This window comes from Oculina patagonica, chromosome 6 (assembly GCF_052425735.1).
Source record: "Oculina patagonica isolate OP01 chromosome 6, crgOcupat, whole genome shotgun sequence".
Classification (NCBI taxonomy): Eukaryota; Metazoa; Cnidaria; class Anthozoa; order Scleractinia; family Oculinidae; genus Oculina; species Oculina patagonica.
This window is the reverse complement of record NC_135763.1, coordinates 11,720,943-11,738,432: the sequence shown is the minus strand read 5'-3', so window position 1 is coordinate 11,738,432 and position 17,490 is coordinate 11,720,943. Positions and strand designations below refer to the sequence as shown.

Sequence of the window (17,490 nt, the reverse complement as noted above, 5' to 3'; positions counted from 1 at the left end):
GCCAAAAAAATGATCATAATTTTTTTCTCGATTAGCTCTGTCAGGATGCAGTCTATATTCAAAATTGGCAGTTGTGTGAAAGGTGGACTGTGAGCTGTCTCACTTTCGCTTTAAAGGCGTGACGACGAACGCGATTTACGAGCGGCGCACGTGGCATTATTATTCGCGTTCGTCCCAACGGATCTGAAAGCGAAGAGGGACTGCTCACAATCCACGTGAAAATATCTACCCAATCTGTATTAGTTGATATCCCAAGAATCCGCTGACCTGAAAATTGATGACGGCAGGCAGTTTCTTACACATTAACAAATTCCTATTGCCTCTATATTCATGTGTTCATATCTCCGTGAAAAGGGGGATTTCCTGGACAATTGTGTGCGCGTTTGAAAGGGTGTAACTCCGTGTCTATTGTGTGCAAGTGTTAAAGTCACAAGTTTTTTACACGCAGAGAAAACCCTCTGAATACTAAAACAATAGATGATGATCAGAAGGGTTTGTCTTGAAAATGGCTGGTTTGGGCATTTCTAACTCATTAAGTGCCTTGGTATAAATAGTTTATATCAAGACACAACTCTTTTTCTTTTACAAAATCGAGGAAATATAAACCACCGTCTAAAGTTGTGGATTATCAAAAATACTTCACACATCTCTACCCAATAAGTACTTTATTTTAACCTTAGCGTTCAGGTGTATATAGTAAATTTGAAATATATAGCAACAGACTTTATACAGACGCGTTGAATTGAATTTAAGAACAGAAATTTTTGCATACACAATCGTTACCCGCGTACGGCATATAAAGGCATTAATGACACGTAGTGGCATTTATATAGGAAGCAAACTTGTTCTCTGTGGCGCGGTCAATCCTTTTGTTTGTCTCGAGAGAGAGAGAGAGACGTCGGATACTTCACCCGAAAACTTCCAGACTGGCCATGCAACAACCATTGAGAAAGACTACATGGATCTCTGTAAGGTTACGCCATCAGTATGTAATTTTTCGGGCCGCTAATGAATAGAGCGTTTACACGTGACTTCACGATGAATATATTGGTTTTCCCAAACAGTGAGGTTTCTCTCGTTTGCGAAGCGATTTCTTTTCTTATGCAAAACGAGGCCTCCCCCTTGGTGAGAGCGCGGTGCACGTGGAGGTTTGGGCCTATTCACTCGGAAAACCTGCGTTTCGCCGCCTAACCATTAAGCCCTGCGCTCCCTGTTTCCCGCCTTTCACTCAACGGAGCCTGGGAAAGAGGCAGCCAGAGCCCCGCTCACTAGCTACCTCCTCCTTCTTAGTAATTACAAAATTGTAAAATTCGGCCCTACAGGTGGTTATTATTGAGAATTGGAATCGTGGAACACGTGAAAATTTATTTTTATGATTCAGGCATGTCTACGAGAATTCGGATGAATAGAGCGTCATCCACAAGAAAGTTCCCAGCTTCGAGTTCCTCGTGCTTAATGAAATCGTCAAATCCAACAATGATTGCTCTCTCATCTCGACCTGGCCTATCGATCCCTTTCCTTCTGACGTCATCGCGCTTGAAGTCGTGAACTTTGCGCGTGCGCGTTAAATCCTTTCTTGCTTCACAGTCCGGGTTTTGATCCAGCAAGCTGAACGTGTAGTGCGGTTTGATTGGCCATTGAAGTATTGCGTCATACTCCCCAGACATGACGCATGCGTACAAAGACAAACAGGTCCCCGCTTCTTTGCCTCTCCCATTAATGTAGGCCCATACTACGACTTTGTAACCGAACGCCGAGGTATAAAATGGTTCACTCGTCATCGGGTCGTCGGCGCGACCCGACTGAACTCGCTGCAATCTTCGGGAGAAGCTGGAAATTCGCCAGACAAGTTCTCCGTAACCTTCCAGTCCCGGGTAACGAACAAGACCGTTTTGAGGCGTTTCTGGTCCCCTTTTTTCCAGCTCGGCAATTCTTTGCCTCAGCTCCTTCTCGTGTTTTGATTGATGTTTCTTTTGCTCTTTCAGTTGTTCCGACAAGCGATTGATGGTTTTCTCCTGCTCCGCGTTACTTTTGAGTGTTTCTTCGCACAGTGCCGTCAACTTGCTGACACTTTCCATAAGCTGAGTGATGTTCTCCTCTTGTTTTCTTAGCCGGCCTCGCTGTATTCCCATCTCGGTTCTCTGCTCTTTGATCACCTCCAATGCTAGCTGTAAATGTTCCTCTGAGTTCTCCTGAAGGTGTTTCGTCATGTTACTTTTTGGACCCTAAAGAAATCAGGCAAAAAGAGGGATGTTAAAAAATGAGCAAGGCACACCCAAACAAAACAAAAAAATTAAAGCACTTTTACAGGTCCTCTGCAAAGGACCACTCACTCTCTTTTAAGACTGATTTCAGTTCCCAGTTTATAATTAGAAATTCTCCTATCCAACGCCTCAGTTTCTTTCCAATTAATATCTGAGAATTTGGTATTTCATCAAGAGCGCATAAAAAAAAAAAAAAAAAAAAAAAAAAAAAAAAAACAGTCCGGACTGACAGTCCAACTTAACAGTGAGGTCTTTTCTTAAACCAGCCGACCTTAACGTAGTCCTCAAAGAAGACTATGGAAGAACTCATTGAGGTGTTCCACTATTTCTGAAAAGAATTTCTGGACAATTTTTCGAACCATTCGATTTTCGGATTTTCCCCCTTCATACCCTGTTGCCGCAATGCGTTTATTATAATACCTTATTGTGCTTATTTTCGCGGGCTTTTTCCTCCGTGCCCGCGTGGTTCTCGCCGCGCCTTCCCTCTTTGTTCTATCCGTTTGGTTCTTCCTGTTTCTCGTCGGTCTCCCTCTTCTGGCGCATGTCCTGTTTTGTCCTTGTTATAGTTTTTTCCGTCGTCGGCCTTTGCGTGGTCAGTCGTCCTGCTTTCTTGTGCGCGTGCCGCGGTCCCTCCTCCGGCCTCCGTCCCGCGATCCTCCATTTTGCGTCCCGCGTTCCTGTTCCATTTTGCGAATGTTCCCGCGAAAAAAACAATAAGGTACTTGGCGCTTGTACTCGTACTCCAAAAATACTAACACACTAAAGCACCAAACTTCGCATTGGTATTTCTGGGATCGCTTACGTCGCCAACATGAGCCATGATTGGTCGAAAGTTACTTTCTTGGTCGACCAATCATGAATCACGTTAGTTACTAATGCGTTCCCAGATTTCCTCGAGGTAAAAAGCTGGGATTTTTAAAATCTCCCCAACGTATCAGTGGCGAGTTGTAATAACTTTCGATGCGAACACGTCACGTGACCACTTCGAACTTTTTTTCTTTTTGATTTAAGGTCTTTCATTAGTGCATACGTAAGAGAAAAGCTCAGAATGTGATACTATTCTTAAACTTAAATAAGCTACATGTATGAAAAATAAATTAAAATAAGCTTTGATAGAGCCCCTACTGTGAGCTATGGGGGTAAACACAACAAATCTTGGGTGCTTAATGGACCGGAAAAATCACATTGGTAACTCTATTATATTGTTAGGGGGCGTAGCTGCATAATTTATCTTAAATCCTTATGTATTTAGAAGCAGTGAATAGCACGAAATTACTAATCAATTTTGATCTTTGTGGCCACCTATTTTCGTATCACTTTCGTTAAATAGTATCAACTAGATGAACTCCTGTAGCTTTATTTTGCAGACTTTGCAGCTGAAACAGCGTGTAAAGGAAACAAAGTTGAGAAACGCGAAGCTTAAGTTAAAATCAAGTCACCTGAAAAGCGCATCCAATTTCTTGATAAACACAGTGTTCACATGTGTTCGGACAGTCTTCCATGATATGATCCGTGAGCTAAAAAAAATCAAAATAACAAAACAACATTTGTGTTAATTTTCTCTCTACAAGAAGGCAGCAAGATACATTTGTCCAATAACACAGTAGAAAAAGATTAAAACACAATCCTCGTGTTTACCATTGCTTTCTGTGGGTGGGAAAATGTGCTTAGCCTGCAGCTAAAATCATGCACCTCAGCTCAGCATGTATTCCTGCTAACCGATACATTTCTATTGTTGGCCTTGAGCAATGTTTTGAGTTTCAACATAAATATGCATTGCAAGACAATCTGTCAACATGCACTTCAAAAGCCACATTTTTCTGCAAATTTCTGACCTGTATGTTTTGTTTACTCTTGCGTGATCTAAAGTATATGGTATAGGCAAAGTAAACACACTATAATAGAAACACATGCGAGAAAGTTCATCGAAAATCTTAGAGTTTCCTATTTTTTTCTTAAAGGCCGGAAAAGGAGGTTTCCGTCAGAGTAGCTTATCTTTTTCAATGCACTTTGTCGGCGTCTGTGCTTTCATTAGGTCTAAGTTCGTATAATTACAGATTTGCTAATCTTTTCCAATGTCTTCTAATAATAAATGTAAATGGATAAACGTCAATTTTTGACAAAGCACACCTGAGGGCTTCGCGGAAATTTTAACTCCACGTTTTCTTCCGTTTTTTTCCTCGTAGTTTTCCACAAATTCTCCATGTCGCGTAAGATTGGTTGAATTCGTTGTTGGTCGGTAAGCATTCGCCATAAATCATTTGAAAATGGTTGATTCAGCAACCTAAATGACTTCAATCGCCTTTTTGTTTCAAACATTGGCAAATGTCGCCGTCTTTGAATTTGCCGGAAATACTCAGAGAACTTTGAGGGTCACCTGGCCGAGAGTTACACAAAGTGAATGTATTGTCTACGTACAACAAACGTCTAATGAATTGTACCATAAGAACAGTACAAGAGAAGTACAGATTCCGGCTTATGTGTAACACTTAGACGCTTGCGATCGATACTTAAGTGAAGTTTGAACCCCCTTAAACATTTTTTTGAAATAATGAAAGAGCACCTAAAATGAACGCAATGTTTTAGCAGACTAGGGTAAATATCGAGAAAGTGGCAACATTTTGAAGTCGCATACACTAAAATTCTGAGTGAATACGTTCGTTATATACCCGGGGGTCATGATACAATTGTCAGTCACCCGTAATGTCCGTAATCATTCGTGATTAAAAACCTTTTCCTAGTTTCTTGATATTTAGACTGGTGTCCTGAAGAAACAAAGTACCTGTCCTAATTTTGGCCTGTTTTTATTTCTGGAAATAATTATGTGGTTGCTTATCGTTTTAGAACGTAACATCGTCATGCAAGAAATAAATTAAGATGTTTCACGACAGATAACCTCTCAAGTCAATGATATGTCAATAGGCGATACTTATCTCGGAATATTCTATTTGCATGTAACAAATATTTAAGAGTCTTCGCTCCACAGATATTTCAAAATGAAAAAAATTGATAAACTAAAAGAGCACGCGGACTTTTCCTCAAAGGGTGTTTAAAAATATTGAAAAAACAGACCAAACGCATTTACCATTTGAATAATTTGAATAAAACTTTTACTAGTAAAGTACATTGTAAACATAGCGCAAACAATCACTTCAAGTGAATCACTTACGTTTACTATAAGACGCACCATCGTATGAAGTGAAACCGATCGAAATCGATGAAATTTTTTTACTACTTAAATCAATGCTTATTTAAAATTCTTAAGTTTATATTAGCAAACCGTACCTTTTCTCTAGGCACCTCCATCTTGCCGCACATGTTAGGGCATTTGACTGGGAAAAGTGGGCACGCGTCTAAGTGATTCTGTTTGGGTGAAAACATTGAACATTGAAGTGAGAGGCAGGCAGCGCTATCCATATTAACAGAGTTGAAAACGCCGACTGCCGCTGAAACTATTGCCGATCAAGCGACTTCAGTGTTTTCACTCGTGTTTTTTCGTCTGGGCCAGAGCCAATTGTTGGAGTTCCGATGCATCGAAAGAATGTGAAAGGAAATACGTTACGGTGCGATCTACAACAATCACATTTTACCGTCATATCCTTCAACAAGTCGTACGGCTTGCTGGTGTTATGGCGACCTCGAAGCGCGCGCTAACGCGCGAGAATTTAGTGGAGCTATTCCAACTCACCGCATGACTAACCTTTTTCTCACGCGATCCTAAATTTCCTGATCTTGCTTCCCGAGTTCTCTCTAGAAAAAGCTCTCTTGTCTTTTCAAGTTCTCTCTCTGTAGAAGCTAGATGGCTAATCAGGAAATCTTAATGCAAATCGTACAGGACTCAAGCATTCAGTTATTCTGCTAGCAGTGGCGGCGGTATTGTTTAGCATATGCGTGTTTATGATTATTTAAATGTTCGTGACTACAAGTACATTGCGCACAAAAACACATGTCGAGATTTGTGAATAAATTGATGCTACACGAGACAAGAAAGCGCCTGTGTAGACTATAATTAAGACCTTCGGCAGGTGAATACACATAAAACCAGAAACATGGCTCCAAAATCGCTGCAGTAGAAAAATATTCAATCAAGTTCGCAATACAAAACTGGCAAGTTTCAACTTCTCTGTTTCTATAAATCCTTCGTTATAAATTACACATCGTTTACTTGATTGATTATTTCTAATCGAAGATTTCGAGCCTTCCGCTGTGACAAAACGTTAAATTCCTTACGCGTTTCGAGGTCGAAAGAAATTGCAAAGAATTTCCCGCAATCTTCGCTGTATGAACTTAGTCAACTTTAGGAAACAATATTCCTCGCTCTTTTCAAACCTAATATTTCAAACGTACCTTTGGTTTTGAAGAATTTTTTTCTCACTTCTTACACATCGAAAATGGACCCAAAACTCGAGTAAAGCGGGTGTTTTAGACAAATGCCACAAGTTTCTATGTCATTGAACATATGATCTTTGTGCACAAGCATGAAAACTGTGTTGAATAAATTACAGTATAGGGCACACATTTTAATATTGTTTCTTTGTGTTTCTCTGCTATTTATGAGAGTCATTTCCGAAGTCGTTTGTTTGTGGAACAATACTTTCCCGCCCATTTTTTCAGAAATATGCCTTTGAAGCGATTGGCCACGCCAAAAATGTTTTAATAAATAAAGCGAAGGAATGTGACAAGTCGCAAAGTGAAACACATTCGCTTATGTGAATAGCTTTGATACTCTCTCAACTCATCATAACATTTCAGCGCGCGGCTGAAATAAATGCGACTACACTGTGATTTTTGAGTGATTTCCACGTGTCTTCAATTTCCGATGAGGTCTGATTCGGTCTGGATATTGAGTTAACAAAGGCATTGACAATTTGAAGTGGGAACAATCCTTGAACAATTGTATAGTAATGGGTGTTCTAATCAAGCATTTAAAATATTTCAGATTGCAAATACTTGCTCAAGACTCTCCAAATTTACACCGATTCAATAAACTGCTCGAAAAATAGTTCTGAAATTGGATAGTTTTATTTGTCATTGTGTTTAATACATAGGGAGAAATTAAACTTTGATCGATAACTGTTTCCACCCACAGCCAAAGGAGCCTGTGATCACCGATATTGGTCAGCAATTACCGTCTATATGAATTCGAAAAGTCACAACATGCGAGGAGAGCTCGAACACTCTTCTTTCCTTTTTGAACCATTTAAAAAACACTCAAGGTTTCATTGGTAGTTTCGTGTAAAACATTCGAGGAGTCTCCCTTACTCCATTTCTGGCCGGGAAAACTAATTTATCGGGGAAAAGAGAAAGGAATGTAAAATAATCATAAACAATAATTATTAAGTCCACTATTAAGTCTTGTGACTTACTCTTAGTGCAGGCGAATATAAATTCCAGTTTCTGACTTTCTCAATACAGACTTTTTATATTGTATACAACAGAAAATTCAATGTTATTATTGTTCATAACAGAACATTCTCTAATTATTTTTTCTTGGACTTTAACTGAACTCCATTATTTTTTACCTTAATCTATTTTTTGTTTCATTTTCACGCCATCCCACAAGCTTATTGCTTAAAAAAGTAATCGTGTTTAAATAAACGCCATTTTATTCTACTTAACAATTAGCGGCGCTCGGGTTCCCGGCGTTGGCGGGGGCGGCCCCGGCCCCCGGTGCCGGCCCGTCTTGTGTTGCTCCCAGTGTCCGTCTTTCTCTTCGCTGTTTTGGTTTTGGTCAGCGAGACTGCGCGCTCCGGGCCTCTCGGATCGATGTGGCAGCTGTGTGCCTCGTTGCGCGACCAATAGTGGTCGGTGGTATGCTAATTTCTGTTAGCACGTCACCCAATCACGTCACATAAGCGCTGGGACTGGGGGGACAGATTACGCGACGAGCCAAGAGAACGTCTGAACAACCACAGAGTACACTTGATTTTCTCTCGTTGATAATTATAACTCACCCAGCTTGGAAATTGTAGGTCGACATTTTTTCGCTTTAATTAGGGCTTCTAATGATGCCGGACAGTTTTAGAATGTAAAACTGTAAAAGATATATATGTTATTTGCCGGCCGGGAGGTCCGTATTGGGAAAAACTGTACCCGAGGTCTTGAGTACGGCCCGAGGCCGCAGGCCGAGGGCCGTGCTCAAGACCGAGGGTACAGTTTTTCCCAATACGGACCGACCTAGGCCGGCAAATAACGTTTTTATTTTTTTCTACTTTAATTTGTTTGGAAAAGAAACCAAGGAAAAATGTGTCGCAAAACCTTTGTTTGTGTACGCGCGGATTTGATTTGATTTGAGTCCGACTTGATCGACGAGCAAGAATGAAGAATGCTGTTTGCTATTTAATTCCGAATGAAATAGCTTCACTTAAAATGAACCGTACTCAAAAAAGGTTCAGCATATTTAATTTACACTGCAGAGAATCAAGAAAAGCAAATGAAGTCATAAATAAAGCACAAATATGCCGCAAAACTTAACACATTTAAATCGATTTCAGTCGGCTTCCCAAACAATTCTCGATAAATTCTCTTGGAATAATTTTTGCTCACAGGGTGTTAAGGTTATTTCTCTGACTCAAAACACGCGCGCTGAGAAAAAAAATAAAAAAGCTTACTGACCTTCAGAGCCAGCGTCACTGGTGTCATGTCATCTTTGCAAAATTTGCACGTGACATCTGTACTTATTTGACTTTCCACGGTGTCATCGTCACAAGATAAGTCCTTTTCCTAATGACAAACGAAATGCCCAATGTCTTCTATGAGACAGCCATTATAACTTATCACAACAAATCAAAGCTTACATTTAGACCAACAAACTTAAAATATTATGCATCTGTACCTTCCGTAAAGTAAAGGATGTAATATAAAGTAAAGTAAAGTCTGTCTCCGAGCCATGAGGCCCATACAGCCGGAGCTTATCCCGGTTTCCGTAGCATTAAGCGACTAGGAGTATTGCTACTCCCCCCTGGATGGGATGCTAGTCCATCGCAGGGTTACCCCCCAGCAGTAAATTCGCCGGTACCTATTTATATGTGTCTATGAAATTCTATTCACTCGCGCAGACTGAAAACAATACGCGCAGCTATTACAATCTTAATTGAGTTGACTAAAAATGTGTCTGATAGAAGCAATTTATATCAGTTCACACCCCAGCTTTAGTATAAAGGCTATTTTGAGCTGATTAATAAAGACATTTCGTGTACAAGATTATCCGCATTAAGGTATCGTTCTGTATGGATGAAATAATAAGAGGATTTGTAAGATCAGAAAACAGCTAAAACTCTTAGAAAAGATTTCGCTATCATTCCACGGCCATGCGCCGTTAAAAGTGTTAATTTTTAATACTAAAACATGAAAACACAAAGAAGTACTTTATTATTACCAACGTAGATATATAGGCAAAAAGAGGGGGATAATCTTGGAGACATGTTAAAAGCACATAGTACAAACGACAGTTAAAGGGAGAGGGAGATTCCTGACTTGAGCACACTAAACTAAATTCAAACAAACGAGTAGTTTTTAAACACTCGATTTAGCACAAAGTCTGCACGTTTTATGATTAAAGGAAAGTATACTGTATCTTAATTTTATTAAAATTCCTTTTTATAACAAGATTGAAGGTGTTTACTGTCAACTTACTCTGGGGCAAACATTCTAGAGACCACATAACTAACCGTTTGTGAAAGGGAGGCGTCCGTCTGTCTAATACTAAGACGGAGACGAAGTCCATGAGTTCATTGCGAAAAAAGTTTCTTTTCATCAAGGACTTTGCAAACGAAATGAGTTTCCACGACGCGATTAGTTGTTTCTATAACTTCAGCTTAAAGGTGGTGTTCCAAATCTTGAAAATAGTGCATCACCAATATAATCACACATCACGGTCATCACGATACATCACGCATCACGCATCACGACACGCGACCAAACCCCTATCATGTGTAACGTAACGGTACCCATTTATACACTTGGGTGGAGAGAAGCTTACTCTGTTCATAACAGTTATTAAAAGTGTCTTGTCCAAGAACACAAGGACCACACACACTACCCCCTTCCCCAGCACATTTCTCGGCTCGATTCCAGACCTCTACATCCGGTATCCAACGCACCAGCCGTTCTTCCTAACAACTGTATAAACATGTTGGTGTGCATAAAAAAAACTTAGATTCAATCCGTAACGTACGTACTGAAGACTTTATCTCAACTATCAAGCTGTGATTAACCATCATAAATATTTCAAAGAAACGTTTCATTAAAAAGTTTATCCCAAATTTTTTAAGTTCAATTTTTTGAGTTTTTAAAAGTATAACTATTTCAAACATTTCCTATAATCTTCAGGTCTTCAGGACTAAGAATTTTGGCCTAAGTCGATACGGGTTTTCCCTGATTTTGCTATTGAAGGGTGAGAATTCTCTGGCTAATGGGAGTTTAAAAAGCACACTGCTTGCGATTAAGATCGATATCAAGACTTCGAGGGACCCTGCAGCAAAATAATGCACTAAGCCTGACAGAAGATTTCGTTTAAAGCATTTGAAAACACTAATCTAGGAACCAGGATAAAATCGCAGATAACCTGTCTGACTTACGGGAAAGTAAGAACTTTTCTATCGCCTTTTAGTTACTCGTTTCCTTGGTGTCAAACCACATGAGGATTTCCTTGGTTCACCGCATTACAAGGGTTAAGGACAATACGAGGAAGCGAGAACAGGGATGCCTGAAATACGTTAAATATCTGCCCGCACCTTCTCGATATTATAATAGTTTAAAAGACAATAAATATGGAAGCAATAAATCATTCCTAACCCAGTAATAAGACTGAGACTGTGTGAACTGCGTGAAAAATCCATGGCTTAATAACAAGGGAAACTAACCCGTTCAGGAATCCTTCATTACAAAATACTGGTGGGATTAAGAGATTAAACATCTGACACAAGTTCACTCATTTACGATCCGTTTAGCGCGAGCCGGTATAAACCTATTTTCCATCTTACCAGATTTGAAAAAAGGTATTTGATCGACAGCAATTTAATCAAATTAATATGATAGAACAAACCAAACGAAACAAAACTTACAACAGAGACAAAAATATTTACGAATTTTCTATTCTATATCGAACCTAAATTTAATACTTTTATGTTAATTTATCAGAGAGAGACGCAAACCCAAGTACAACTATCGTTAGTAATGCGGTCACGCTTATTTCTTGTCGGATTTTAGAAACACTATATTAAAAACCACACTTACTTTAAGTAAACCACAACAAAAATAATAGATAATGTTTACGTTAAGGATTTCAGGAGAGAGAAAACTTACCTTTGGGTCGTCCTGGGAGCAGTTGAAGTACTGTTTCAAACATATGGATAAAAATTTCTGAATCGTCTCGGTTTCCAGTGATCCGTTCGAAGAAATTTCGCTTGTTTTCGGACTGACACTACCACACGCAGTTCGCGTAAAGAACTCGTGAAGTACCACTGTTTCCATTTGCGAAGACATGGTCGATACGAAGCCAAAACCTTGCGTATTGTTAGCTGTGATGACCCTTTTAGTTCTGTGGAAAAATCGTGAACAATGCTATATAATCTTGTCCTCTCTACGGAAGTCCAGGGCGCCGATTTTCTACCGTTTTCAAAGAAGAAAAAACAAACTGAAGTAAGTGACGTTGAAAGAAACGAAGATCGCTCAGATAGCAAGACGTTTGCAATACCTCACGGATTTATGCAAGTGTCGGCCGTTCCATACACTAAACTCAGGGCAGTGAAACAAGTATAACCTTACATTAAATACGTTAAATATATGAGATTTCTAGCTAACGACATACATGTTTAGTAATGGTCCTTTTCCACGCGGCGTTCTTAAATGGTAAGCGTTTCTAAGAGGTGTGATTTTCAGAGATAAGGTCAGAGTTACATTTTTTAACTAATTTGAAATGCATACGACCTGTTTGAGATGAAAAGCAGGGAGGGCCGCACTGCGATTTTTGTTTAGGATTTCAAATTCAAATACAAAGTTAACCACATTCACCTGCCTAGATGCCTTGTGTGAAGAGGGTAATTTGTGACAGCCCTCCTGCCCGTGCGGTAATTTTCCATCTCTTTATCGTAAATTAAATTAGCAGGTTCGTGGCACTAACTAATGACCTTGCTAATCGAAGGATATACGTAGTTTAAAAGCTCTTTTCAAAGAAAGATCGTGCCTTGATAGTTCGGTAACACGATGACATTTTATAACTCCATCCGTGCGATATCATAATTATCATCTGATATGGCGTTGTATCACCCGGTTTATCTTTGCCCGAAGTCGATAACGATGTTTGAAAGTGTCGAGCTGCACGCAAGTGCTTTCTTCATTATGTGCGCAGCTACGTATTTGTATTCCTAGTAACCTTTGGCAAATAACTACGTTTTGGAAAATAAAAACCAAATTAAATTAAATTGCTACAAAGTTTAATCTAGTCTCGTCCGAAGAGCCCGCGTTACCCTTGTCCGGCATTTTATGGAGGGCGTGTGCACTTGAGATCGTCCTTATTGCGGATAAGTCTACGTGTGGCACTGCCGTCCCCGGAGGCTGCGATTTTTCAGGTCAGCGTCTTCTGGGGACAAGCATGTGCCAAGAAAAAAGAAAATTAATCTTTTCGTGCACTCAAAAACTAGCAGACACGTTTAATTTAAGATATCATCTAAGGTATAAATCCTATAATCTCGGACCTGACCTTGGAAGGTATAAAAGTAAAAAAGAACCCCAACTCGTTCGCGTTAGACTGTTCACAGCCCTCTATTCTTTCGTATTTGTTTAATCGATAAGCCCGGGGAAAGAACGGCGAAAGAACTGGACGCCAGCGCAAAACGGTTGGTTCGTCTCCGCCTTCCCTCGCGCTTCGCGCTCACGCTCGCTTCGCTCGCCGATTCTCTCTCTCTTTTTAAAAATTAGAGAGGCTGTGGACAGTCTACGTTCGCGTTCACCTTATGCCCCTCCCCCCATCCCGAATCAGCGATAAACGCACACTAAAACCAAAACGATGAGGGGTTGTTCTTATTTTTTTTTCTGGACCATAACAAGGGACACAGACAATCCGGTGAACCAATCAAAATTAAACTCCAAGCAAATAAATGTGGTCGGCCCGAAGCGCGGAAAAATGTGATCGAGCGAGTCAAGATTGGTTTGGGTTTTACTTCTGATCAGTGATAAACTTGTGGCGGGAGTTTTTAAACGAATCACTAAGGGTAGTAACATCTGGTTTTCCCATTTTAAAATTTTTACTTTCTTTTAATAATAAAAAACGATTTGCATTTGCTTTCCTGAGCACTTTTGTTTTGGTTGGTAAGTAAAAAGACATCTATATATATCGCAAGTGAGTATGGATTTATTGTTGTGCGGTATTTCAAACCCCATTTCCGCTTTTCAGCACCGCCATTTTTATAACCGGAAATGAAGTGCGGGAGCTTCTCGTCCCAGTTTCCTTCTCTCACTGCCCGCGGGTGGTATGAAAACTCTTATTACGAGGTCGTGAACTTTGATAAGCCAAAACATCAACACTCCACCGACAATGCAACACGTGGGTGAAAGTGCTGGAGATTTGCTGGATTTTAAAATAAAATCGCTTTTATCCTTTCCTATATCGCCTAATTAATAAACAACTGTGCGTGATCGGGGATCAGGGTTTTGTTAAGTCTCTGTATTGGCAAGGATTTTGTTTGTTCAATGTTTGTCGGGATGAATGAAGGAAGACATCTTGATTGAATGCACGTGGTATAGAACTTGTAGCTTCTTGTACGTTGACAAACAACCAGAACAAAATTCGAGATCAGAAGGATTTATATTAAATGCATATTGCTCAAAAATGCAGCTACCATCTCCTGGCTTGCGCAAATCTTAAAGCGAAATACATCGCGGAAAATAAACAGAGTACTCCGTGTGCGCCGGAGATAAATTTAATAAAGGTAGGAGTAGCAATTGTGTTTAGCTGAAGACGCGGATCATGCCAGCGTCCTAAAAAGTCAGTGGAATAATAAAGCATAATCAAGCAAGAATTTCAAGGCAAGGACTTACTCCAACCTGGGGGCAAAAATCTAAAAATCTAAACCAGTTTTGTCTAAACTTATCACTTTCCCGGGCACTTTGAATCGCAACGCCGCGCTGTTCAGTGGAAGGCAATACATATTCAGTTCGATTTACGGTTCGATTTTACTTCAGTTCCATTGCTGTTAGTAGACTGATTTACTCGCACTATTTTCGAGGTCTTTTAGATAGGTTATAGATCAATCACGTTAGTGTCTCGGGCAAAGTCAAGTGAACAATAAATACAGCAACATTAAACACATCCGCTCTAGCTGGGTGCATTTATGCAGTAGTTTAAATAACAGCGCGCAAATTTTCTAGATCCTAGAAAAAAAGCTGTGATTTACTGGTTAATGTCAAATTATGCATTTTGCTTACCTCAAAGTTCCACCGTCTGCCGGGCGCGCTTCTTCTAAAGGAAAAACACGTAAACAGGAACCGCCAGCCTCTCCTCAGTGCTCCGGGAAAACGTTGAAACTAAAACGTGTTCTCACCCGAGGCGGCAAAACTGAAATAAAACTCCCTTTTTGTTGACGTCGATTTGGGGCCCGGATATCAAGGGGTGATAAATGGGTGCTATGTCTCACTCAGGCCGCTCTTACGTACGTCGGCACGCCCAGAAATACAAAAATATCATCTCTTATTTCTTTCTCCAATTTGTTTACATCTAAACCAAAACTGTTAGATTACCACGCCATCGAATTTTACGAATGTTTGGAAGTTCTAGAAATCGCCGTGGAAATGGAAAAATCTTGGTTCCGTGCGAAGCGTTATTTTGCGGGTAAATTCTTAAGATTATAGGGCTTCCGCGGAACAAGAGGACACATGTTTAACAACCACCGATCTCGAGTGGTTTTCTGTTAGTGTCTGTTAGTGGTATGTTTTTATTTATTTTTAATTAAGTAATTACCAAAAGCCCGAAACAAAAAGATGGAGAAAACCAAGGCGGCCAGCGTTCCCTTTTAAATTTCACTGGTGCCAGTTTTAATAATTCTCAGCATGGCTCATTTGGTGCCAATTTTGCAACAAGTTGAAGTTGTTATAAGTCGTTATAGTTTCCCGTTCGATTGCCGACAATCAAACCAATACATCTTTCCAAGAACGGTTTTCCTTCTCAAAAATAAAGCAGGTATTCATATTGTTAAGAACAGAGAGAATATAGTCATACACATAAAAAAACCACATATCAACCTAGTAAATGGCCCAGCTCACCACGAGCCTCTCGTAGCTCAGTTGGTAAGAGCGCCCAACCGGTATCTAGCTGTATCTGGGAGGCCATGGGTTCGATTCCCGTCGGGGACACAGATGTTTTTCTTTGTCCCACGCTTGTGTCATTTTTGAACAACTTATCTTCATTGTTTATCGCCGAGCTTAAAAAGTCTCTTTAAAATTTACCATCTTTATTATTTACTACCCACTTGATGATTTCGACATTGCTGATCCTAGCAGTATGCAGGACGCGTATCACATATCAACCTAGTAAATGGCCCAGCTCACCACGAGTCTCTCGTAGCTCAGTTGGTTAGAGCGCCCAAACGGACCCGAACCGGTATCTGGGAGGCCATGGGTTCGATTCCCGTAGGGGACTCAGAATTTTTCTTCGTGCCATGCTCGTGTCATTGTTGAACAACTTATCTTTATTATTTATCACCGAGGTTAAAATTTACATCTTTGTTATTTACTACACACTTGAAGCCCACAAACACCACAAAATACTTATTTTTACTACTTGATGATTTCGACATTGCTGATCCAAGCAGTATGCAGGACGCGTTTCACATATCAACCTAGTAAATGGCCCAGCTCACCACGACGGCTCTCGTAGCTCAGTTGGTTAGAGCGCCCAACCGGTATCTGGGAGGCCATGGTTCGATTCCGGTCGAGGACTCAGATGTTTTCTTTGTCCCACGCTCGTGTCATTTGTGAACAACTTATCTTCATTATAATTTTTTTTACTTCCCACTTGATAATTCAATGCTGATCCTGAATACAGACCGTCACATATCAACCTAATAAATGGCGCAGCTCACCACGAGTCTCTTGAACAACCTGCTATTATAAAAAAAAAACCACTAACGAGAAATGACAACTAACGAGGTAGAACCAAGTCGGGTAGAGTGAGTAGCCATGTTGGAGCACCTTTCTTTCTCCCGTTGATTTTTATGTAGTCTGCTTCCAGACAGTTTCACTCTCGAAATAATTAATCTCGTTGTAGTCGCAAAGATGTTCGGACGGGTGAAAAAATTGCGGTAATCCCTTCTCGTCTGTACCACCTCGAACGCCGGGATTAACACACGTGGGAGAAACGAATTTAGGGTCAATTTAAAAGCAGAATAATTTCAGTCGTTCGCGTGTTTCGCCCGTTCCAGAGTTAGTAAGAACTTTTCTTTAAATCTAATGAATAGAAATTCTAGTGCATAACCAGCACAATGGGACCACTAAAACAAAACAGTCAAAGTAAAATAAAACTATCATAATTTAAAACTGTAAAAATCAAAGAGCGTTGAAATAAAATAAAATAGAGCGGCTATGATAACAGTCATATAAGTCGTCTCCCTTCTTGCTCTCAAAGAGGAGATTACTTTTTGCTTTTACCCAGACTCTACCAATCCTCGGGAGACTCCCAGTCTTCAATCATGACTAGTGAAGATCTACAGCTGAACCATAAGTTTCTCTTTCCGGTCGGCGCTCCGCGTGCCTGGCTTGTAGAAAATAAGTTCATAGTAAAGAGGTGTACCTTACCTATGATCTCAATGGCCTTGCTAGTTTCTTTCTCAGGGCGAGGCTAGTTAGTTTTCTTTTGATTTTCTTTTTTTTAAGTCGGGGGAGGGAAGGGTGGTGGTAGTTGGGAGGGGGGGGGGGGGTGAGCTCTCTATCGTACCGTTCATGATGTGTCCGTGAAAGACTAATTATACAGTTAATTTCTAACGTGTCCCTTTAGGCCCCGTCCACACTGACCCGGGTAAATTTGAAAACGGAGAAATTTGAAAACGCCGCGTAAAATGTTTTCCGTCCACATTAACCCGGGTAAATTTAAAAACGATACGCTTCATTAGTAAGTAAAAGTAAAAGTAAAGTCTTTATTTAACGAGGGTAGCACTAAAATAACATAAAAAATACTAACAAACCAGTGGCCCTCGAAAATTATTTACAATAAAATATAAAAATACACTATTTC

The 17,490-nt window shown here is 40.1% G+C and overlaps 1 protein-coding gene across 1 annotated transcript; it reads right to left on the bottom strand.

The window, feature by feature from the left end:
* Window positions 1-648: 648 nt before the first annotated feature.
* On the bottom strand, window positions 649-12,197 carry LOC144657091 (TNF receptor-associated factor 3-like). The gene is made up of 6 exons (XM_078517384.1): window positions 12,076-12,197; window positions 11,571-11,873; window positions 8,880-8,987; window positions 5,550-5,627; window positions 3,704-3,781; window positions 649-2,225 (listed from the first exon to the last, which is right to left on the bottom strand). The coding sequence occupies exons 2-6, from the start codon at window positions 11,748-11,750 to the stop codon at window positions 1,371-1,373; spliced, it is 1,299 nt and encodes a 432-aa protein (XP_078373510.1). The 5' UTR covers window positions 11,751-11,873; window positions 12,076-12,197; the 3' UTR covers window positions 649-1,370.
* Window positions 12,198-17,490: the final 5,293 nt, after the last annotated feature.